Source organism: Xiphophorus couchianus, chromosome 4 (genome assembly GCF_001444195.1).
Source record: "Xiphophorus couchianus chromosome 4, X_couchianus-1.0, whole genome shotgun sequence".
In the NCBI taxonomy this organism is placed as follows: Eukaryota; Metazoa; Chordata; class Actinopteri; order Cyprinodontiformes; family Poeciliidae; genus Xiphophorus; species Xiphophorus couchianus.
This window is the reverse complement of record NC_040231.1, coordinates 11,188,474-11,213,797: the sequence shown is the minus strand read 5'-3', so window position 1 is coordinate 11,213,797 and position 25,324 is coordinate 11,188,474. Positions and strand designations below refer to the sequence as shown.

Below are 25,324 nucleotides of genomic sequence, written 5' to 3'. Positions count from 1 at the left end.
CCTGCAGGAATATTTCTATAAAATGGGGCGCCCACAAGACTTTTTTTTCTTTCTTTTAATACATTGTCTTTAGATATTTTCGTTTCAACAGCAAGTACCCCATAGGTAAAAGTCTGAATACAATAAAGTATCTTGGTGAAATGATAAACTTGCATTGGATGGATGTGCAGTGAAGACATCAGCAACTGTGTAATGCTACCATGTCAATGTATTCCTCAGGAAGGGTCTACACTTCATGAAATATACGTCACAGTGAATTAAGACAGGTATGAAAGCAACGTGGTTCCAGTTTGGTGGCAGGATGGTGTAGAGAGTGTATTTAAATAGAGATAGAAAGAAACAAAGAAACATGCAAATGGAATAGATAAAATTAGTTCCTAAAAATGACATAATAATTGAAATTCTAAAATCATTTTCATTCATATTGCAAATATGATTTATTGAATTAAAAACCGTTTTTCAATAAATTACAAAACAATTTTAGCATGTGTGGTCTAATCTAAGTGAAAGTTCACATTCACTTTAGATTAGAAAATGGCCTTTGACTTTCTAATCTAAGTGATTAGATTACAAATATAACCATTAGATTAGATTTCAAGAATAAATACATTTTGTAGTGGGAAAAAAAAAATCTTAAATAATACTATTAGGACAGCATTTTGTTGCCGAGAACAATCTCAGTCAGATTCTCAGCCTCCCTGAATGTGTCTGAGATTTGGTCATATTGTTCTGGTTCTTCATGGGGTTACTGAGTTTATATGTCAGTGTGTTCTTGTGCTAGAAGATTACAGTTGCCTGTGAGGCAACTGTTCAAATTCTCTTACAATCCTTATGCAAAAAAGCAGGAAAAAAAACAAGTTTGCCAATTCCGTGGAAAGATTAAAAACATTTATTGTATTAAGAAGTAGAATGCAGGAAGACTAAACCTTTTCCAACTGTGTTTGCGTGAACTGTACTATTATGTTATGTTCTATGTCTCTCATGTACAATGAACTGTTTGGGGGAAGAAAAAGCCAGACAAATCTTAAGTCAAGGAGATGTAATGAGCTGCCTTGAGAAAAAACAAAACAGCTCAGTAAAGAAATAATTATGGTATTGCAGGGTCAAATTCTCTGACTACCATGGAGCTCTAAGTAGTAAAAGAAAAAAAAAAAACAGTACAAAACCTGGCCAGCGAGGAAAGGCAATGCAACAGATACACACACACACACACAAATGTGCAAGCACACAACTTCAGTGGTATCATATGTCTTTATCAAAGAGGCATTGTGAAGAGGTCTGGTTATTTAAGCTGAAATGGAAGGAAGTGTTTTAAGGTTTTCAGAGTAAAAAAGAAAAATGTTCTAACTTGAAATTGTAGCTCCATGTAGCAGAACATGAGCTCTGTCAGCAACAGCTACCTCAACATATAGTTAAAATACAATGCATGCATGGAGTTGTTTCTGCAGAATTAATGTCCATTTAGTCAGAAAATTAAAAGTTTTTCTTCTCTTTTTAAACTTTTTTTTCCTCCACAACATTCTGTTATAAGGGATATGCATGCACCATTGCTCTAAACAGCCGACTATACACAGGTTTGTCTTTTGTTTGCCTTTGGATGCTTTCATTTCAGCTCTTACCAGTGCATTTCTATAACTCATGTATTTCTACTGTGGCTGTGAACCATTCCCTCTTTCAGCTCATGGCTTTCCAGGATGGCCAATCAGATTTAAGAACCTCCCCCAGGGGAGTGTGTTCAGACTCATGGAGCCTCAGGTTTTCTCCCAGGTCAGACTTTCCTGCTGTTCTTCTCCTAACTTGGCTAAGCATCATCTCTTTCGTCTCATCACTGGCCCCAGGTTTTTGAAGAAGCTGTGGTGGACATTTATGGACTCTAAATAAAGAGGTTTCAAATTACAAGTAAGTGAAACAGTTAACACGGGCTGCACAGTGGCGCAGTTGGTAGCACTGTTGCCTTGCAGCAAGAAGGTCCTGGGTTCGATTCCCGGCCAGGGTCTTTCTGCATGGAGTTTGCATGTTCTCCCTGTGCATGCGTGGGTTCTCTCCGGGTACTCCGGCTTCCTCCCACAGTCCAAAAACATGACTGTCAGGTCAATTGGTTTCTCTAAATTCTCCCTAGGTGTGAGTGTGTGTGTGCATGGTTGTTTGTCCTGTATGTCTCTGTGTTGCCCTGCGACAGACTGGCGACCTGTCCAGGGTGTACCCCGCCTCTCGCCCGGAACGTAGCTGGAGATGGGCACCAGCAACCCTCCCGACCCCATTAGGGACAAGGGTGATCGGAAAATGGATGGATGGATGGATGAAACAGTTAACATGATTTATCAGATAGGACATCAAAAATGGAATACTTGATGTTTTCTTTTTTTACTTCTGTAGCTGTAGAACACTTGTTTGATTATATATTAACACACAGTTAAGTTACACATTATCTCGGATGGTGAGATAATGTGTACCCTGTGTAATGTACCCTGTGGCTCTTCCAAAGTTTGTGACTCAATCTGGTTTTAAAAACATGTGTAAATATTTACTTTATATCTAGAAGTTAATCTTTTCTGTAATTACAAAATCTAGATAACTTATTTAAGTTAAGATTAACTTGTTGCATATATTAATGCATCAAAGCTCACACTCGACTTGGAGTCAGTTTTTGAACATAGGTTTAAAAAACCATCCCAAGTGTCTGATATGTTGTTTGTAGTAGTCAAATTCTAGAATCTCAAAAAGATGAACAATTTTTAAATAATCAGCTTTTGGAAAAACATTCCTAGTTTTGATAAATTTTTTTTTTTTTACTTAATATTTGCAAAACAAACTATGTCATGTTCTGATCCTATAAAAAACTGACGGCTAAATATATCAGTAAACAAACACAGGGAATGTGTTTGGAGTTAGTTCTACAAAATGGTCATTATTTCTCAAATTGAAATGTCATATTGATGATTTAATAATATATATTCTAAATATGCTTCTTTGTTCTTCAAGACATTTTATTCCTTTTTTACCCTGTATATAACCTAACTGCATTACCCAACAGCAAAGTCATATAGTTTAACACATTTCCAACTCACCTAGAAAAGAAAGACAAACACGCCTTTGTGTGTATCTGACTCTAACTCTTCATGTTAGGTTTTTTACACACTCAATCATAAATGTTGTGACCTCATTCCAATCTGACTGCCTGTGCACAACTTTACCACCAATAATCAAAAGCAAATTGCTGGACAAAACAAAACACAACAAAAACAACTCAGAAATTTAAACTGCAGCACCTTTAGTAGACATAGAATGACTTTGATCAAGAAGCTAAAATGTTGCATTCCAGCTTCTTTTTATAGGAAACAAATTTAGGACAAAACTATCAAAGAATAACTAACAGCTAAAATTAAAAAGCTTTCTCTTTGAGTTGATACTTTTCCTTAAAAATAAACATGATTTAGAAAAAAAAGAAGTTGTTTTCCTTCTTTTTTTGCACGTGTTTTTTGGATGATGCTCTCATTAGTTAATAAAAAGAGTTTACTGGTTGGGAGGGAGCATAATTTCCTGTAAACCTTATCTTGCTTTGTGACTCAAGTGGCAATAAACATGTATACTAGTTGAGTAACTGTCAACATGACTGCTGTTAAAGTGGAAAGAGATATTAACCTCCAAACACACAAAACTATTTATGTGACACACTTTCATTAAGTCAGACAAAACCTTTCCTGTTTTAAGTCAGACTCGATCACTAAACTATGTGCTGACTTCCAGAATAATATAAAAACTACCTAAAAACCCCAAATTTATCACTATGCTGGCATTTACTGTAGCATAACTGACACAAACTCTGAACGATTTAGTCTGACCTAATGTCAATCTTTGCAGTCTTTAAGCCGCTTGTGTGTTTTTTTCACAGAAATGGAAACAGGCAGCATCAGTAAAGCTTCAGAAAATGGCCCCACAGACAATGATGGCCCCTTGGAGAAAAAGCGACCTGAGAAAGCAACAATGCTTCAACAAGATGTGAGTATTGGTTCAAGCAGTGTTCTGAGAAAAAGGCTGAATAAATGTTCACACCATAGAATCCCATCATATGTACCTTTGTGCAGTAAGGGGGGAGCAAGAGCTGCGTACCAGGCGGTGCTGCAGCAAGTGTCTCTGCAAATTAACCCCGCAACAATCAGCTCCAGGCTCTCTAAACTCTCACAGTCCTGAGATATATTGTGGGGAAATTATTGTTTGAATGTACTGCTTGTTGTTGGAAAAGAATATATGCAGAGGAGCTGATATGTGAACAAAGTCAAACTAAGAGGAATGTTTTACAAACATAACTTCCTGGTATATTACAAACCAAACATTCTTCAGCAGAAAGTAACATACAGAAAGAGTTAAAGTACACAAAGATAAAGGCAACTGAGCTTGTGTATAGCTATTTCCCCCTTTTGGGTCCAACACGATGACTCAGCGCTTGTGGCTGACATTCTGAAGTCTACCTACATTTGAACAAAGCACAATGTATACTTTTTAAAACCCTCTTCATGACAGCAAAAATTGAAAAAAATCTTTTTGAAAAATGAAAAGACTCACAAAAACAACAAAATCACTACTATTATATTTGCAATCAATCCTCTGGGAGTGTCAAATAGCCCCTGTATTATCTTTATAAACCTTTACTTCACTTTATTTACTTTCACTCATAATCACTGCAGTTGCATGCAATACTGATATGACATGATAACTGGAAGGATGGCAGGTTTTAACAGATAAGGAACAGACAAGAGATCATGCTTGATTTAATAGTCCCTGTATTCTGCAGGTCAAATTGATCCACTGGCATAAAGAGAAAAGCAAGTAGCTGTTTAGTATGTTATTGTAGGATTTTAGGGAAAAAATGTGTGAGGATAGGTATAAGCTTTCACAAACTTTATTGCCAATATGAGATAAATCAGATTTTTGTTACTGACTTTAGACTGACACCTGATGGTTTTACTTCTCTTCTTATGCAAATGTTAATGAGACACTTTGTTGCCTTGGGGATAGGTGGTGGGTGTATAGAGTTCAGCATCTAGTCATGCAGATCGGCCTAATACCATGATAGGATGTCACCATTGCAATAAGTCCAGTTGTGAAGTGACCTTGAAACTAAATATCCCACAGTCGGCCGTTGGGCCAGTTCACTTCTCAGAGGTGGGGCATAGTGCATAGAGGTTTCCTAACCGTCTGCAGAACCCATAGATACCTTCAAACTTTATGTGACCTTGAGACCAACTCAAGTAAAGAGTTTTTGAAGTGGGTTTCCATGACTGAACAGCTGTTTTCAAACCAAGTGCAATTCAAAGAGTTGGATGCAGTGGAGAAAAGTACATGTGTTGCTTGAAGAGATGAGTTTTGCCTGTCTCAGACAATTCAATATTAGTCTGTGTTTGGCAGATGCCACAAAAAAGGTACTTGAGTCACACCTGAGTCAAGTGTAAAATTTGGTGCAGAGGTAATTATGTTATAAGGCTGCAAGGAGCTAGGAAATAATTTTTTATCATTTGGCATACCAAAAACATTTTGGACAATATCATACTTCCAATTTTCTGGGAATGGACACTTATTGTTTCAGGATGACTGCACACCAGCTGCACACAAGCAACTTCATGGATAGCACCAGCAGCGCCAAGCTGTGTATTTCATGGAGGGGAATTGATTGACAGCAGACTGCATTCATTGATTGGTCCTTGATTTACATCACTGGAAACTCCACATTTACTAGTTGTTTAGCTGTATAGTTTATCTGCTATAGTTTAGCAAACATGCCGTCTGCTGTCAGAGAGCTGCTCAGTGTGGAGGAGCATAATCATGACTTTAATATTGAGCAGCCAGGAACACATACGTAAACTGTTGGAGCAGAGTGACCGTGATCTCACAGCCTCACACGCTGCAGGTCTCTCTGAAGAGCAGGCAGCAATGAAGAGGAGAAACATTGCGGTTCCTCGCAGCGTTCTGTCGGAGCTACAGTTTTCACCAACGGTGTAAAACACCAGAACTGCATAAAAGGTTATGTTTGGTGTGATGTCATTTTATTTTTTGTTTGGAATTTCTTTAAGTAAAGTTCATGTGTGGATATTGGTTTACATCTTCTGACTGAATTATCTAAATCCAAAAGGTTGCATGTTTAAAAAAAAATAAAGTGGCAGAATATAAATATATTTATATGTATAACGAAATAATATATGCTTGTTTCTTTAATAAAGATGATGATGATGATGATGATGATAATCAGCTGATCAGAATTTTTATCATTATATTTGGTCCAGCAATAAATTTTTATAGGACAAAATGAATCACAACCACAACCTCAAGGTTCTCCTTTGCTGAGTGTCACTGCAAACATCAGCAGAGATTCGACCACAACTGCTGCTTACCAGCTGTCCACATTCCCATATTCATGAACACATAGTGAGGAGCAGCTTGTAATGAAGACACTCATTACTGAGGTTGAACCGAACCAGACATGAACTGGTTAGAGTGAGTCTTGCCAGTTGAGAAACGCTTTTAAAGCAGAGATTGTGAGCCAAGTCTTTTTGTCCATCATCAGTGTCTGACCTCACAAGTACTTTTCAAAGGTGGGGTCTCTTTGTCTTTGGTATAGTGTTCAGGCAATGCAGTGACACTCGGGAAAACATGATCAGTTGTTCTGATCTTGATGACACTTTATCGTAATGTGATAATTCAAATTATTGGTGTAGATCAGTCAGGAGGCATTTCACGTGTTTACTGTGAAACAACAATATAATGATCTGTTTAAATACTTAAAGAAAGTCATGAAGTGGGACATGCAAACACTGCAGCTTCCAAAGAATCAGGCTATGTATTTAAACTAAGTTGCTGAAAAAGCCTCTGAGTGACTAACTTTTTTTCCCTCTGTGTTTGAACAGATTGGTTTGCTGAGTGGCATTTCCCTGATTGTGGGAACAATGATTGGCTCAGGGATCTTCATTTCTCCTAAATCAGTGTTGCTGTACTCAGGAGCTGTGGGTCCCTGTCTCCTCATCTGGGCTGCCTGTGGAGTATTAGCCACTATGGGTGAGAGCATTATGTTTTTCCTTAGTTTTTTTTTTTTGGTTACATGCACTATATACATGTAACCACAACAATGATTGAAAAGGATTAGAAATTATTTATCACAATCTCAATTTCTAAGTCTCAAAAACTGTTTAAGAAGGTCGTGCAAACTTTGTAGAGTCACAGTATAAAACATTGTTTGATTCCTCAGTGTGTCTCAGATGAGCTACAACTACTCAGAGATGAAAGGATTCGGTTAGAAAATGCATTTTAGAACGTGGCCATGGTGCTACAGTCACTGTTTTCCTCACCAAAAATGTGATAACGAATGATAACAATTTATGACTTTGTAGCAGAGTTATGGAGCCAGAAATGCCCAGGCACTGACCTTGACCAAGCCTATTAAAGCCAGAGGCTTGTGGACTCTTTTTGACTTCTTGGTTTGACAAGCGGCACTCTTTTTGATCAGAAGAAATCATAAAATCATAAACCACAAATAAAGAACCTAAAGAGATTTTACTAATATTATGGGACACAAAAGTTGAAATACATCTCCTCTAACCTCCACATTTCCTCAATCTCTTGTTTGCAAACCTGCTTATTTTCTATCATTTTTGAAAAAAAAAAAAAGTCTTAAACTTTCTGATTGCAGATGAAGATGTCGCCAAGAAAGCTGAGTACTTTTCTGTTACATGTTAAATATTTTTAGATGAGGACATTTAGAGCCCAGTTTTATGTCTTTACAGTTATTCAGGACATGTAAAGTCCTGCAAAACATGCAAAAAAACCGTATGGTCTTTTTCCTGCAGAGAATCCAGTTTATGCCATTAAATATTTAGCTTTTAAAATCTAGCCATCTTACTTTATCTTTTTGATGATTTCATTTTAAAAACCTCATGGTTAAATATAGTAATTCCAAAGGGAAGCTTGGTAAAACATTTAATAAAGTTTTACAGTGCTACTTAACTTTTTATTATGTTTGTATAAATGTAATGTATTGCCGTCCTGTTGCTTTAGAGGTGCAGCAGCATATAACCCTCACATAAAATTATACAATTATACATCAGTTAAACCACCGAGTCATTTGGTTTTTATTTTTTAACGACACTATTTTTTTACCTGTGATTGTTTTATGACAATTATAAAATCTAATCCTTCATGGAAAATTATGAATCTTGAGTATAAGCTTCCAGAATAAAGCCCAGGACATTGTCCTTCAATGTCAGGGTGGTAAATGTTAATGTGTATGTGTGCAACATAAAAAAAAAAAAATGGGAAAGCAGCTGGATAATCATCACTAACAAACAGAAATGCAGCTTCTTTGCCAAATGAAACTGAAGTTATTGGTCAATTTTAACTTGGATGATTATTGCTCTAAACAAAAAACATTAACATAGTCTTTTTCAAGTTACTTTTTTATTACTGTGTTTTACAAACCTTTTCGTTCTTTTTGTCTTTTTGGGTTTGGCCACTCAGGAGCCCTTTGCTATGCTGAACTTGGTACTATGATCACCAAATCAGGGGCAGAGTACTCCTATTTAATGGAGGCCTTTGGATCCGTTGTTGCCTACCTTTACTCTTGGACCACTGTTATGGTGCTGAAACCTTCTTCATTTGCCATCATCACTCTTAGCTTTGCAGAATATGCCTCTGCTCCTTTTTACCCTGACTGCACCCCTCCTCTTGTGGTTATCAAGTGCCTGTCCGCAGCTGCAATAAGTAAGTAACACAAACAAAAAAAGACAGAACAATAAATTTGGATCTTGTTGATGTCACAGATAATTTCATCCATATTTAATTAACCCGTTCAGACGTCCATGTGAAGCGTAACCAAAATATGCTCAAAATAGATAAAACAGCAGCTCATCTTCTAATGATGCTGCTTATGAAGATAAAACTTATTTTTTGTCATTGATTTTTTTCTTGTTTCTTTGTTTCGTTACAGTCATAATCACTGGTGTCAACTGTTTGAGCGTCAAACTAGCAAGCTATGTGCAGAACTTTTTTACTGGGGCCAAACTTATTATCATCATCATCATTGTGGTGGCTGGCATCGTTCTGATGGCTCAAGGTCGGCCCTTTTACTCTGATTACTCTTCTCATTTCAGTTTAACTGAAAGTACTTCTCATTTGATGAAGTAACTATGAAATCTCAGTTTTATGTTTTATATTTTTGAATGCAGGAAAAACAGAGAACGTGTCAAATGCATTTGAAGGCTCAGCCACGTCTTTTGGAGCAATTGGACTTGCTTTTTATAACGGACTTTGGGCTTATGATGGATGGTAATAATTGACATTTTCTACTTTGCAGCAGATTTAGTTTCTTGATTAAACTATATTAATATGCAAAAAATAATCTGTGTCATTCAGTCCCATTGTTTATCACATAACTGATCAGAAATTAGTGAGAAGGACAACTTTGTAAAATTGAGGAAGGCTTAGGCATTAGTTATGCCATTAACTCAGAACCTTTTAAACCTTTTCAGAAACTGAGGTTGTTCAGAAATCCATTTTCTATGTACATAGTTGCCGCCTGTCTGCACCGGAAGTGATCTGCCATCTTGGTAGGCAAGCACAACGCAAAGCATAAATGAACCGTGGCTTCTAGACCAACAAAAAGAAATCGTATTGACAGTCTTTACCAATTTGCAAGAGAACGATACAACAAAATCACTGCTGTTGGGACTGACCCATATGAGACAGAAAAGGTTGCGTGTTTATTGTTGTCATAGCAACTCCATAGCAACTGTCATGATAGGGAGTTATGGATACCTTCCAAGATGGCTGTCAGCTGCAAAGTTCCTGGAAGTGTGACGTTACATGAGAACTATGCATTGAAGATGCTGTTGATAATAATCTCTTAACAATAAATAGATGCAATCTTATTAGTTAGTCAGGTTGTCAATAAATCAAATATATTATTTTTTTATTCAGTAATTAAAACTTATTTTTTCCAAATATTTTGCCAGGAATCAACTGAATTTCATCACTGAAGAGCTAAAAAACCCATACAGGTAAAATATTTACCTTCATGATCTCTTGCTCAAGAAATTTCTAGTAAAATGCTTGCATAATATTTATTTCGGAAACTGGTCAGCATACTTTTGTGTATGAATCAAGATCTTGAGAAATTTGAATATTAACCAGTGTAAAGTCCCTTCTAATATTTTTTTCCTCTCAATTTACTACAGAAATTTGCCTCTGGCCATCGTCATTGGAATCCCTTTGGTGACTGTGTGCTATGTGTTTGTCAACATAGCTTACTTTACTGTTATGACGCCCTCTGAACTGCTGTCGTCTTCAGCTGTTGCAGTGGTAAGGACAATTATCCATAAACCAAAGAGCTGCACAACTTAAAAAAAACTTGTACGACTTATCAGCATGGCATACATATTAAAAGGCTTTAATGAGAGCTTTCTAAAATGAGCTAATGACCATTTCAAACACAGAATGTTTGATACTCCACGGTTTTAGATCTTCAGATTAACTCCTGAGGGACTTTTTTTCTGTCTCCATAGACCTTTGGGGACAGAGTCCTTTACCCTGTGGCTTGGATAGTTCCTCTGTTTGTGGCCTTCTCAACTTTTGGTTCTGCAAATGGAAGCTGCTTCACTGCTGGCAGGTAAAACAAACACATTCATTTAATTTTATTTCTGATTGTGCATATCTTATGCTTAGTAAAGTAATTTTTATACGTGGAGTGAAAAGTAGAACAGTGTCAACTGTATTATTTATTATCAGCTCACATTAGATTTTTTTTCTCCCCCAGATTGTCCTATGTAGCTGGTCGAGAGGGTCACATGGTGAAAATCTTATCCTATATTAGTTTGAAACGCTACACTCCTTTACCTGCTCTCTTATTTAATGTAAGTCTAAAATATTTATTGTTTGTGTTCCCATGTTGAACATGATTCCAAAGGATCACCTTACTTATTTTTTTTAATATTAACCTATAAACTCAAAATAGCTAAAAATTCTTTTTGCAAAGACTTTGCTCACTTTGTTATTTAAATCAACAAGTAATTTTACTATTTTCTTGCTTTATATTCTAGGGTATTTTGGCAATATTCTACATTATGCCTGCAGACATCAACACTCTGATAAACTACTTCAGTTTTGCTCAGTGGGCCTTCTATGGTCTGACAACTCTGGCTCTAATTGTTATGCGTTTCACCCGGAAAGATCTCGACAGGCCTGTGAAGGTGAGGCTTTCTGAAAACCTTTCAACAGATTTAAGTATGTTTTACTTTACAAACACACTTAAAAGTGTCGAGTGATAAAAAGTGTCAACCAAAAGTATTAATGCAATGGACGTTTTCCAATTTTATCACACATTTCAACACATTTTATCAAGATTATGGGTAATAGATCCGCAGAAAGAGCAGATACCAATATTTGACTACCATTTTTCCTACAAACGATTAGAAAATTGTGGCATATACTATATATATGTTTTCAGCATCCAGTGAGTCAATATTGTATGTCAGAATCAGTTTTGCACATATATAGACTATATATATATATATATATATATATATATATATATATATATATATATATATATATATAAAGACTCCCTAAACTCAGTAAGATTAGATGAAGAGTAAATATTCATCTTCGGGTATTGCCACAAATTACACTTATGTTAAGCCATTCTCGTACGTGAATATTATTCCATCTCAACGTCATTACACATTTGGGATTGTTGTGTTGAAGGTTAACCTCTGCTCTGTTCTCCAATATTTTGGCGCACCTATCAGGCTGTATTTAGCTCTAGTCAACCCAATATCACCTCCGACCAGTCTTTGATGAAAATTATGGCCTCAACATTATTTAGCTACCATTTATCATGGTGCTGATGATGTGTTCAAGGATTTTCTCTATATATCAAATAGTTTATTTCACTTGTTTTGCTGTTCTTTTCACAACTATGCTTATGGTAACCTAGTAACTGACTTATAATTTTGTTCCACTAATAGCTTGGTATTTTTCCATAAAGGACAATTTTTTAGGGAGGACAGAGATCTCCCACCTTAACTGGGGATCTCTGCATCTGCAACTTCTCCACAACTTTATGTTACGAAGCTTTGCAACGTTCAAAGCTTTGACACCAGTAGATGTTATTGAGATTTTTAAGTGTTGGCCAGTCTAAAGCATAAAATAATTAAGAAAGGAAAAGGATACATGTTTTAGAAATAAAGAAAAAGTGGAACATGTGTGTGAATTTAAACAGCACCCTTTATTCTTGTATCCCTAAATAAAATCTGTTGGAATCAATTGTCTTCAGAAGGAACCTAGTAAATAAATTAGTCAGACTGGGGGTAATTTAATCTTTGTATAAAACAATTGCATTTTGGACAGATCAGATATTTGTTGTCTTCATGATGCTACTGAGAATAAGCATCGTCATAAAGACCAAGGAACACACCAGACAAGTGAGATTGGGTGTAGGGGTGTGTGTTTGTGTGTATATGGAAGGTGGGTGTTATATATATATATATTTAAATAAAACTTTTCAGTACAAATTTTTAAAATAACCTCTGTTTTTGCTACATACTAAAGGTGCCAATTGTCATCGCTGGCATCGTAACCTTGGTGTCCTGCTACCTTGTCTTGGCCCCAATTATCGATAAGCCTGAGTGGGAGTACCTTTACTGCACCATCTTCATCTTCAGTGGACTCATCCTTTACTTCCCATTGGTCTACAAGAAGGCAAACTGGGCACGCAAAATCATGAGTACGTTTCCTCTCTCAGCTAACAGTATGTTCAGCAGATTCAATTCACCTGTATATAGAGATTAATTGAGAAATCTCATTAGAAAAGGCAAACACCAGGTAGATAAAAGTGTTTAGTGATGTTTAGCTGATATTACACTTGATCTTCTTCCCTCCACAGGGCCCATCACCATGCATCTCCAGCTGCTAATGGAGGTAGTTCCAGCAGAGAAAACCGAATAGGAAGGGACAACCTGTTCAGCTGAATTCTTGAGATCTCCTGCTGCATTTGGGGCTTTATCAGGAGAAGATCTGGTGCTCGTAAACGATCACTGTCAAAACACGAACATATTGTGTTTGAAAAGCTATCCCTAAGTTAGGGAGAATGAGTTGATCTTTAAAATCATGATTTTTAATAATTTATGAGGTTATCATTGCATGTCATACAATAGAAGGTTAGGGATGATAGAAATAGGTGACTAGACCAGAGTGTTGCAGTCGTAAGTCATGGATGTGCTGCATTGAACAGTGGAAGAGTATGCGTCCACCTCGGTTTCTCACCACAGATTTTGATTCTGCAACTTTGCACTGATGCAGAAAAAAACATACCTATTGCCAGTTTTCTAATAAAAATTGACTGCGTTGTTGTTCATGAACTTGTGAAACAGGATAGCCTGAAAATATCAGGCATAGTTCAGAAATGGTCTTTATGCTTCATACCGACATATCTCTCTCTGTGTGATAGATTTTAGGATAGAAATTTTTTTTTATTTATGTGTGGAAGTAAACATCACTTGCATTAAACACTCACTTTGACATTTGCTACCTGAATTCAAAACCAGAATGAAAAATAGCTGCTAAATTCTTCCGTAAAGGGACATGATTTAATTTGTTAAAATGCATTTAGAAATGAGGCACATGAGGGCTTCAGCATCATTGCTACAAGAGGTTTTTTCTCTCTTATTCGCCAGTTTAAATTGAGTTATCAGATTTTATCTTTAAAAGTGCATTTTGTAAAACTTTCATTACTGTTAAGTTATATTGTCTCTAGACTGAGAGTATTGTGCTACTCGCTGTTTATTAAAGTTTTAATCTCTTCAAACACAAATATTAAGCTGCTACTTTTTTAAACTTCACAAATGTTTAATTGATTGAAATAAATCAGTTGATTGCCAATTTAGATATATAGGAAAACTGTGAGACAATGTGTAATGTATGTTTTTTATCCTAATAATTTAATGATTTGATTTTGTAGATGTAGGAGGCATGAATAATGAAGTGCAAGTTATTTTCAGTTTAGTCAAGTGGAAGTTCAGTTACCATACTGCACACAGGACATAATTAACAGCCACTGTAACATCTGCCAAAAACACAAAGCCAGTAGATGTAGCTTATATAACATATGGTTATTTCCCTTGAGAGTTTTAATAATGAAAAAACCATGTAAACTAAGCACAAGTAACACTTTTGTACTTGAAAAATAAAGTTTGTTGCATATACATGATTCACATTCTGTACGTTGAAGAACGGCTCAGAGACATTGCTTAAACAAAATATCTTGAGTCTTATTTCAGTGGAGGAAAACCGTCAAGTGTGTTCATCTAAATTGTTCAATAAATAATAAAAAGAAAAATTGTCACTGCAAATTCCAATAAAATAAATTAAACTTTGTAGCTGTTGACATTATGTGAAAAGATCCAGGGGTGTGTATGCTTTTGCAGGGTCCCTTAGCAAAAATATTTAAAATGATAACACATTAGGTAAATTACTGTAGACTGTGATGCAAGTACGATGAGGCATTTGTCGTTATATTTTCAGGTAAGAGCAGGTTGTTGTTAAGGATGTCCATGCGGTGTCAGTGTAATACTAATATATCAGACGTACTACTTAGTCAGAACGGTGGTTTTAGTTGTCAGTTTATGTTTCATGTGTATATAACGTCAGCACTAAATATATAGAGAGATTTATGTGGATTACTGGTTTTTCTACGTTTTCTACAGAAGACATAAAAATTAAAAACTACATCTGTTGTTTTAATTTAGTTGTATATTTATTTTTTAATTATTGCAGTGTTTTAATATGACATTAGTTGCACATGATAACATTTACAGTTGGGCATAACCTGGTGACAGGCAGGTAAACAAAGATGATTGATCCCAGACCCCTCTGGATAATTGATTGCTCCTTTATTGCCCTCTAGTGGCATTCAGACACAAACTCACAAGTAAAAATGTTCAAGTTTAACCTGGAGGGTTTTCCAAAACCAGTTCTGGGATTTTACCAGTCAAAGGCTGTGATTATCACAGCTTTTGACAATCACTGCTTTTGACAAATAAGATCGTCGCTGCCAGCAGGAGCAACATGCTGTTTGTGTAGGCTCGTATTTTTTAGGTTATGTGGTGGTTTAGTGTGGAAAGAGGAATCGATTTAAGTTTTCACAGTTCCGAGATGAGCTGCCGAAGTCTTGCTTGTGATTCAAGTCTGTACAGTAACATAATATTGCATATTTCAGTTTGACAAATTTAAGGTTGCATTTGAAAATGTTTTTCATCATTTAAAGTTGAGCAGTTACATTCTGTTTCGTCATTCTTTTATGGATTTTCAAACCGAGGCTGTAAGAAATAACATTTTTCATTTTAGTAACAACTAAAAGAGGCAGGGGGGCAGAATTTATAATGAGCTGGCTCTTCAAGTGCTGTTGATGCTTATGAGGGGAGCCAAACCTCTCTTCCTCCTTTCCAGTGTGAATGTTTAGTGCTGTATTGCGTTACAAGAGTAGTCAAGCACCTTATTTGTTGTTGTAAAAACAGAATAATTCCTCACCAGTAATCCTCACCCAAGGAGCCAATTCGAATTACGGTTCTGTTTGGTATGTGAGCAGTATCTTCACAAATTGCAAAGTGCACTTGACAAAATGAGGCATCATTTGCGGTGCTGCTGCTGTGGCTGGTGTTGGATGTGAGATGAAGTAGTTTACGTCTCAGTTCCAAGTCATAAATTAACGCCTACTAAATAGATGAGCTGTAAATGAATTGGGATTTATAGCTTTGACATTGTCAGACACTTCAGCCAACAGAATAAGTGCGTGCAAATCTTTGTTGACATGTTATGACTTCATATTCAACTTTGAATCACAGAAATATGCAGCACCAGTAAAATCTGTTTTAATTACTCGACTTTCATAGGTACAAAAAATTATATCTTCTGGCCCAGTCATGCATCTTTTAACAGATAAATTCACAAGATGTTATTGTATTGTTATTGTATGGAGGCTCAACAAACTTCACCATCTTTTTCTGTTTAGTTATACACCATTTTATCCTCTGCAGTCAAATATCTGCAGTTTTCACCTCTGTAGTGTCCTCCTCCATTTTGGGTCAATTAGTGAGTCTAAATTGCCCTCATATTTGAATGTGATCATGTTGTTTGTATTGTTTGGATCTGTGATTGACTGGAAACTTGTTCAAATTGCACCCTGAATCTTGCCTGTTTACATCTGGAGGTAGACATCAGGCCCCTCATCACGCTGTAAATATTAAGTGAATGTGAATGGTACCTTTATATTTGATTCTTAGTCTTTTAAGTACACGGGGGCCACAGAATGAGAAAACACCCAACAAGTTGCATTCCCCTTCATCACAGAGTGAGTCACAACTTTCACTTATGAGAAAATTATGAAAGAATTATGACTATACATCTTAGGTATAGCAGAGGCAAGAATACTCTTAAAAATGTGACTGCTTTCCACTGCTGTTTTTACTGTGAATTCTGGTTTTCACTATTGCCCTAATGTTGTATTTCTGTCATTAGATAGGAGACATTTTCTAAATACTGAATTAAAATAGATCCTGATGTTTGATCACAGTTGACTCACATGCATTAGGCACATAGTGCTAACATGCTAACACTAATTCTTTACTCCCGCACCCCCAGCTACTCAAAGTGAAAATCTAAGTTTTCAAACTTTCAAAAAAAAAAAAAAAAAAAAAAAAAAAAAGAGTACTGGTTCACAATCAAATTGTGCGTTGCTACGGTGGCAGACTGATTGAACATTAATATGGTAAATATTCTGCTGCGGATGAGCACTCTTTATGCACACATTATGTAGATATGCATGCAGCACTGACGGCATGGCCACATACTCAAACCGACGCACACAATACGCTCAAATATCACTTCATTAATGGTTAGCAGTTCTGATGAGCTCTCATCTGCATGTCATTATCATGACATTACTGCACTTTTGCATTTGGTTACTAAATTAGCATTTGGATTAGAGGCTCGCAATCATTCAGCGACCTTTCCAAAAACTACATTATAATGCATCCCTAATGAACCTATGCTACAAATGAAACCTGTGATTGTTCTGATTGTTTACATATTTTCTAAAATAATACTTCTACCCTCCAAGCTGCACCAGACCATTGGGATGATGATTTTCGCTTCTTTTCAGGTTTGGGACTTGAATTTCTGAGTTTACTTCCTGACTTCCACTTTATTCTGCTTTATTAAAATGGTTACCACTTCCTGTTGTGTTTGTTTTATTTTATTCATCAAGAAAGAAATTGACGGCAGGTGTTACAGTTGTTTTTATCTGAGGAGTTCTTAAGGTGGGGGATTCTTCTTTTATACAAATATATAAAAACATTGTAAGGTGCAAAACGTGACATGCCAAAATTAAGGCATGTTGCTGCTGCAACATCTCTACTTTTCATAAAAGGTTTCAATACTTTTCTTTTTAAAAAGGAAATGTTTCCCACTTCCTTGTCACTCATATATTCAGCAAAGGAGACGGTTTTGTCAGCTTTTATGCTTTCTTCCACTGGAGGGCACACTTCAATAAGAAACAGCAGGAAGGGGACCCAACCATTTCTTGAGGTTGATTATCCTTTCACAGTCCAGGGTTCAGCTCTTCTAAATTTGTGGATTGCCTCTTCATGGCACAGCTCCCAGAAATATCCTTTCATTGACTTTAATGTTATGATAGTTATGAAAAAAGGGTTCTTTCTCTTTATTATAAAGTTTCAAACGACCGTTCCTTAGAAATGTCACGTTAATCATTTTGTTTGATTGCTTTTTTCTGCATGATAATTTGTGACTCTCCCCTCTTTCCACCCTAAATTATGCTATTTGCTGATTTTCTTCCTGGAATTGCTACATTTCGTTTGAGCTACAACCGAAGCACAAGGTGAATTGTGTTAATAGAGCGGCTCCCTGTTGAAATGATATACTTCTGTGATGCAAAAAATGAGGCACTGATAAATTAAGGTGAAAGCTTTTTCCGCATACATTTTGACATTTATCCTGTGCTATCTAACTGGGTAGTAGAGAAATATACTCGAAGGAGAGACCAATCAATAAAAAAGTAATCCATGTGAAAATATTTCACATCCTTAAATTAATACTTAATAAACCACATTTTAAACTTTTATCTTTCTTTGATTGGAGTCTGTTAGGATCCCACATCTTGACTCGCCATTATTTGTTATTACTTTTAAGGACTTTTTCTTTTCCACAGGTTACTTTGGGATACATTGTTGGTTTTATGCTAAATTTAGTTGTGGACTCTGGCTCAGCTATTCTAAAATGTAAATTTTCATTTCATAAAGTATTTTTGTTGTTGACTTGCTGTGGTTGGACTCACTGTAAAAAAAAAAAAATACAATTCCTCTTCATTTTCAGCTTTCTAACAGGCAACTGAAAGTTTCATGTCACAACTGATTGATATTTGGATTCATACATGTCTTACACTTCGTAAGGAAGTTTAGTATCATGTAAGGAAAAGTAGTTCAACAGAATATTGCTGCCACTACCATGTTTTACAATGTTCTTTTAATGAGTTTCAGTGCAGTTTTTGTACAAAGCATGCTTTTCAGAACTGTGTCTCAAACTCTAAAGCTTAACGTTAACACACAACATCTTACAAGTTTTTGAGGTTTTGTACATTTTATTTATAAGAAAAGAATGTCTTTTAGCACCTCTTCTTAGTCCAAGATGTGAGATTTGAGTAGAATTGGATAGTGCCTTAAATCCAAAGGGAAAATGTTGTGCTGCAGTAAAATTATAGTGAGCATGAATAGAAATTGCAGGATATCTATGTAGAATGTAAAAAATAATCTCAAGGCACCTATAAGAAAAACTTATCCAGTTTGTTATATTTAGTCAAATTAATTAATTTGTATAGATCATATAAATAGAATAATTCAGTTGCACACATCCAAAATCAGTTGTGATGTCTGTTGACAAAAAGTCCCATATCTAATCAAGCTTTGACTTTGAGGCAATCCTTGATCCTAGGCAAGCAGCTGTTGTAGAAATCAGATTTTCTAGATCAGTTTCTAGGGTGATAACCTCACATCTTGCAGCTGAAGGTAACACCATGGACAGAAACTCAGCTAACAACTCAATACCCAGGGTGCATGGAGGCTTCTTCTCAGGAATGTGTTCAGGATTACACCATCTGTTCTTAACAAACACTATAATCTCTCCTCTTTTTTTACTCCTGGTTTTTCTCCATCTTGTGTCTGCCCATAAAAGCTTTTAAGAGCAATATTAATCCTTGCCAACATGGCCCAGTTCAACATACAGGCACAAAATATTTAGCTGTATCAGTGATCAACTCCAAACAAAAATCAGACCACGCTATAGTAATCATTGTGTCATAGATCAGTACAGACAGAACCAATTTGAACATCTCTTTACTTGCAGACCGTTTCAGCTGCTGCCTTCTATAGTATTTCTCACGCATCATCTTCCATTCTCAGTCCTCATGTCTTCCGCTGCTTTTCACTTTCCCCTCCACTTTGATCTTTCTCTTTCTGCACTCTCCTGTTCTGCCCGGTTGGAGCTCCTTGCACACTTTAATTGTTCAACTCATATAGGAGAATTTTACCATCAAAAATGATCACTCAGCAGAAATTGCATTTAATCACACCTTACATGTGTGCATACTAAAAACAAGCAGAAGAATTTGCACACTTGGTTGTAGATTACTCCAGTTTGCATGCACACGTTCCACAACCGCGTGTGTGAGTGAAAATGTCAGGGGTCGGGAGTTAAAATTCAACATGGAAAGAAGCTCTGCTAATTGTATTGCTGTGCATGCACTGCTTTCTGAACCAGCTGTAGTTTCTGGCTGTTTGGCGGCTCTTTGATCAGTCGATAGTGAGATTGTGGGGAGGATGGTTATGTGCTGGCTTCCTTGCACGATGTACGGGTAGCTTCACTGCACTATCTGCACACAGTGGGAGGTTGAACCTTTGGTGTGTGTGATGCGCGTTATGGTTCATATGTGAATCTGACAGAAAAAAGAAAACTGTAGATGCGCCTCGAACATTGAAAAAAAAGTGTCTCCAATAAAGATAAGGCAAGTTTATTTGTATAGCAACAGTCATTCACTGAGTAATTCAATGTGCGTTTGAATAAGACAAAAAAACATAATTTGAGAAATTTAAATTTGGAACCAGAAATACATTGTAACTGTAATAGCAAAATTTAAGCATCGCATAAAACCAAAGATACTTAGGCATAATAAAAGTGAAGTAATAATCTAATTTTCACCTACTTTCTTTATTAGATCTTTATTGTATAGCATCAGTCATTCATAATATAATTTAAAGTGCTTTAAGATGGAATAAAGGAACAAAGGTAAATAAAATTCTAATAAAGAATAATAAATAAATAAAGTAGTGACTAATGAAACATCAAATAAAAAGAAACATATGTTGTAATAACAATAACTCCATTCAAACAATTATTTTCTGAAATAATATCTGACACATAAGAAAGAGGTACAGTAAACCGTACTATTCTTAGTCCTATTTTGACATGGAATTTGTTACAGAGCTCAAGAGTGTGGACACTAAGTGGTTTGTTTGCTTCTGGTCCTGAGAAAACTGAGTGAGCAGGTTTGTTATAACCTGGGGAGTGTACATGCATTTAGGCGCCAAGATCATTTGTTGTCTTATAAACTAATATCACTATTTTAAAAGTTATCTTATTACAAGGAGTGATTAGTGTAATGTAAAAATAAAAATGATCAATTCTCCGGTTAATCTCTGGAAGCAACATCTTGAATGAGCTGCATTTGGATTAGAATCCAGGTGGTAAATAAAAGTAGCCCAAGAATGGAGCCTTGAAGAGACTCAAATGTAATTTTTGTTCATTACGAATTAGAGTATAAACAGAAATAATTCCAGTGTCTTTTACATTATTTCAACCAGCTGTGGGGAAGGGAAAACAATAAGAAGAATGAAAAGGGAACATTAGTGAAACGGGGGGTTGAATGAATGCTGGCTGCCCCACTGTGTGCTTTCTGATGTTTATCCTGGCCTGTATGTATTTCTAAACATTGCCTCCAGCCAGTACTGCTTCACAGCCAAGTTATGATCTCTCACCTCCTTGTCAAGAATGGTTTCCCTCATCTGTCATTGAGCTTTTGTGCAGCTCAATGAAAAATGAAATAAAATAAAATGCTGTTTTTTTTATAAGAATAAAAAATAAAAACAGCACTTTGTGTAATTTGGCTGAACTCAATCAACAAAAAGCAAAATCAATCCACTTACACTGGCAGAATGACTCTGCATTGTCAAGTGTTATTACCAGGAATAATATGAAAGACTGAGGTTATGAGCATTAGCAATTTAGGTTGATAGCAGTTTATCAGCGCCACTGTGCTCCCTCAATAGGGCGCAGTACATATTTATTGTTAAATGTCCCTAAAATTCAGCCATCAATACACATCATTGCTTGATATGATGTGAAGTCACTAATATCCCAGCTTTGGACAGCCTCCTTACTCAAATCAATATTGCTGTTTTTACAGTTGATTGAACAACGAGATCCTGTTTTCTGAACACACTTTGAGATGCTGCTTGTCCTCCTGCAAATACCAGGAACCCCGCCTATCTGGGGATGGCACTAAAAGATAACAAAGACTTGAATTTATAGACCAGCGTGTGCATGGATTTCCAATACAATCCATCCCTCTCATGTTGCCAAGAGCCGTTTTCTCGCTGTAGAAGCTATGAATCAGCTTTCTCCATCGACACACGGGCTAATATAAGAGTAGTGGGATAATCAGTATGATCCGTACAGGCTCTGATTTCCACTGTACATATAGATGAAGACATCACACTGGCTATGTTAAGGCTGTGAGGTGTAAGATATTGATTGGGATGCCCTGACGTTATAAATTAAATGTAGTTGATAAAACGAGCAGGAGTACATAATATTTGAAAAATCTGTTACCCGAAACAGTTGTATCAAGAACAGTTTTATTGCATTTTCAAGGCCCCAAGTTTCATACGCATGGTCCCCTCTTACCTCCCTCCAGCAATTTCTGCTCACTGGATTTTCCAACCCATGTTTGATCCAGTGTCTAATTAATTCCTTAAGTTCTTGTGTTTATTGCAGGGAAAGAGGAAGAGGGTATTCAATACATGAGGAGAGGGGATCTGTCTTTGAAGTAGAGTTCTTTAAATCTCTAGGGGACACAGTAGCCTGAGGCTGGACTCAAGCTATAGAGAGAAGCAACAACCACTTTTTTCTGCGTGAGTCAAAACTGGAGTTTGCTGTGGTCATGTTTGCTCTCTGAACTGCCACAAAAATCTGTTTATGGTACCAAATACCTACGTTATAATTATGAGAAGGTGGAAATATACTGTAGGTGTATGAATATCACTGGCAAACACTTTAAAAGTTTGCTTCTACTGAGCAACAGAGTCAACCTGTGCTAAAATAAAAGCTCATAATGACACTGAAAAAACGGCTCTGAAATCCTCTGCGGTACAGCCCTCCCTGTGTCTAGCTAACTAATGAACTATCAGCTATCTATCTTCATTCCACCCAGGGCCCACTTCACTGTCCCAGCAGACAGAAGCTACTTCCTGGCAGGTCTTGCTGAGGGGAATCCAAATCTCCCGGCTGCAAAGTTAAGTGCTGCTTTCTTCGGAAAGTCATTTTGAGGTGAAAAACAAAATTTACAGATGCTCTTTTTCTTGGCATAAACAGCACCATGGGTGTTTGTGACCACCATGTTTCTATAGCTCCAAGCTAAACAGACATTACCAAAAACCACTGGTATGTAAACAAGACAGGACACTGAATCTCATTAGCAACAAGAAACGTTTGTGTGTCTCATGATCTACAGTATTTGCCTAAGTACTTAGATGACTTACACCACCTCTTAGACCAAAATGTATTTTCAGGTCTGTTGTTCAAGGCTCTGTTTTTTAAGATAAACACATAGATGAGTTTCTCAAGATTTTGTTGGGACATTAATCCTTGAATCCTAGAAGGCTGAGTTTGCAATTGCCCTTATGTGTCTTTGGAGGTTCAGGTCTGAGTCCATCACTATTCCCAGATTTTGGGACTGGTCAGTTGTTTCTAGCTGCAGTAGCAAAAGCTGTGAAATGAATCTTAATCATTCCTCTTTAACTTCAAAAATAATTACTTCATTTTTATTTCTATTCAGCCAAATATGGTGAATATAAAAGAAGGAGGGGCTTGCACATGGTGCAATTTAAACAAGAATCACTATTGCAAGTACAGATTAAACGGTATTGCCCTAGTTTGGATATTCAGTTGTAAAAATGAATTTAGCAATTACGTTAGAATCTTTAACATCAGTCAACAAAGATAAATCAGTAGATTTGTCAATACAAACAAATGTCAAGACAAACAGGTGAGCCATCTATGGCCTCAAAAAATATGAGAACAATGTTTTTAGGATAACATTTCCATTAAGCTGAAGCACTTTAGTTCCTTGTTGCAAGGTTTTGTATAACTGAAGTGGATTTCCTCCAGAAAGCTGATTTGATAATATAAAGAAGTAGAACATTATGTACTGTGACAAGCAAGTGTTCCCACTACAGAGGATACACAGATGGATGACAGTACCATTTCATTTAGACAGAAAACTAAGAGGGCTGGTTCAAATGGTTCTCACTTACTGCTACTGAGACTGATGAGCTCTGATCTTGGGATAACAACGCTGCCATTGTAAATGTAGTTGTGGAAATGCTTAGGCATCATCTGTTATGAGTCTGAACATTTATTTTTAATGGTTTTTAGCACTCACTACATCTGATGGTCTTGTTCATGGAGTTTTGATGTGACTTTATTACAAAACTCTGCAATCACTTATTCACTGTTCAGGACCACAAAGCAGAGAGGTGGAAACAGGAGCCTATTGCAGCAGTCAGTGGGCAAGACAGCTGGCCAGTCCAAGAACAGGGACAAACAACCATGACAACCGCACACATACACACTCATTTCTCAGTGCAATCCAGAGTCTCCAATTAACCTAACATTCATGTTTCTGGACTGTGGGAAGAAACCAGAGTAACCACAGAAACTATGAGAAAGCACACCGAGTGTGTTAGAAACCCAATTATGAAAAGCTGTATGTTCAAACTGTTTCTACATGTGGACACATTAATTGTGTCTATATGTAGAGTGTGAGTCAAAGCAACAAACATTTCCTACAAAAATCTAACTGTATCTTCACTGATCTCAGTCATGTACAGCAGCTATTTACAAGAAACATCTACATGCTGGTCCTTTTTATGGTATCTATCTACTGACAATCTGGACTGAAAAGATTAGTATTTCCACCCATCCATCCATTTTCTGTACACCCTTGTCCCTAGTGGGGTCGGGAGGGGTGTTGGTGCCTATCTCCAGCGAACGTTTCGGGCGAGAAGGTCGGCAGTCTGTTGCAGGTTAATACAAACAGGACAAACAACCATGCACACTCACCTAAGGAGAATTTAGAGAGATTTACCTGGCAGTCATATTTTTGGAAGTGGGAAGAAGCCAAAGTACCCAAAGAGAACCCACGCATGCACAGGGAGAACATGCAAACTCCATGCAGAAAGACCCCGGGCCTGGAATTGAACCCAGGACCTTCTTGCTGCAAGGCAACAGTGCTACCAACGGTGCCACTGTGCAGCCCTACTATTTCATTCACTTAATTAAAATGTTTTAATGAATTTAGTATTTTGTAGTGAACAGCTTTGCCTAGTTGGAAAGTTTATAAAAATACAATGGAAATTTAAGGACTTAAAAATGGCTTTGAGGGGAAGAAAACCCAAATCTCAATGTCTCAAAAAATTTGACAATCACATGTTGTGATTTAAGCATAAATGTTAAGTTTCTGAAAAGTATGTACATTTCTCTTCACTCAATACTTGGTTGAGCTTCCTCTTGCATTAATTACTACATCAATGCTCCGTGACATTGAGGCGATCAGCCTGTGGTACTGCGTCGTTGTAATGGAAGCCCAGATTGCTTTGATAGCTGCCTTCAGGTCATCTGCCTGATTGGATCTGATGTCTTTCATCAGGTGTGTTTGCTGGCCAATCAAAAACAGGCACACGGTGGTCACTGAACCAGATTTGTTATCTTCGCCAACTTCTGCTGGAAAATAAAATAAGCATCTCCATACAGCTTGTCAGCAGAAGGAAGCATGAAATGCTCTTGAATTTCATGGTAGACAGGTCCATTCAGAAAACACAGTGAACCAACACCAGCCAATGACACTGTACCCCAAACCATCTCTGACTAGATGCTTCACACTAGA

The 25,324-nt window shown here is 36.7% G+C and overlaps 1 protein-coding gene across 1 annotated transcript; it reads left to right on the top strand.

Annotated features, from left to right (window-relative positions):
- The first annotated feature begins 1,741 nt into the window (after nucleotides 1-1,741).
- Nucleotides 1,742-14,742, top strand: slc7a9 (solute carrier family 7 member 9). Its single transcript, XM_028013848.1, has 13 exons — nucleotides 1,742-1,899; nucleotides 3,893-3,999; nucleotides 6,900-7,047; nucleotides 8,503-8,745; nucleotides 8,972-9,097; nucleotides 9,210-9,309; nucleotides 9,996-10,040; nucleotides 10,218-10,341; nucleotides 10,545-10,648; nucleotides 10,796-10,892; nucleotides 11,079-11,228; nucleotides 12,589-12,763; nucleotides 12,923-14,742. The coding sequence occupies exons 2-13, from the start codon at nucleotides 3,895-3,897 to the stop codon at nucleotides 12,982-12,984; spliced, it is 1,479 nt and encodes a 492-aa protein (XP_027869649.1). The 5' UTR covers nucleotides 1,742-1,899; nucleotides 3,893-3,894; the 3' UTR covers nucleotides 12,985-14,742.
- Nucleotides 14,743-25,324: the final 10,582 nt, after the last annotated feature.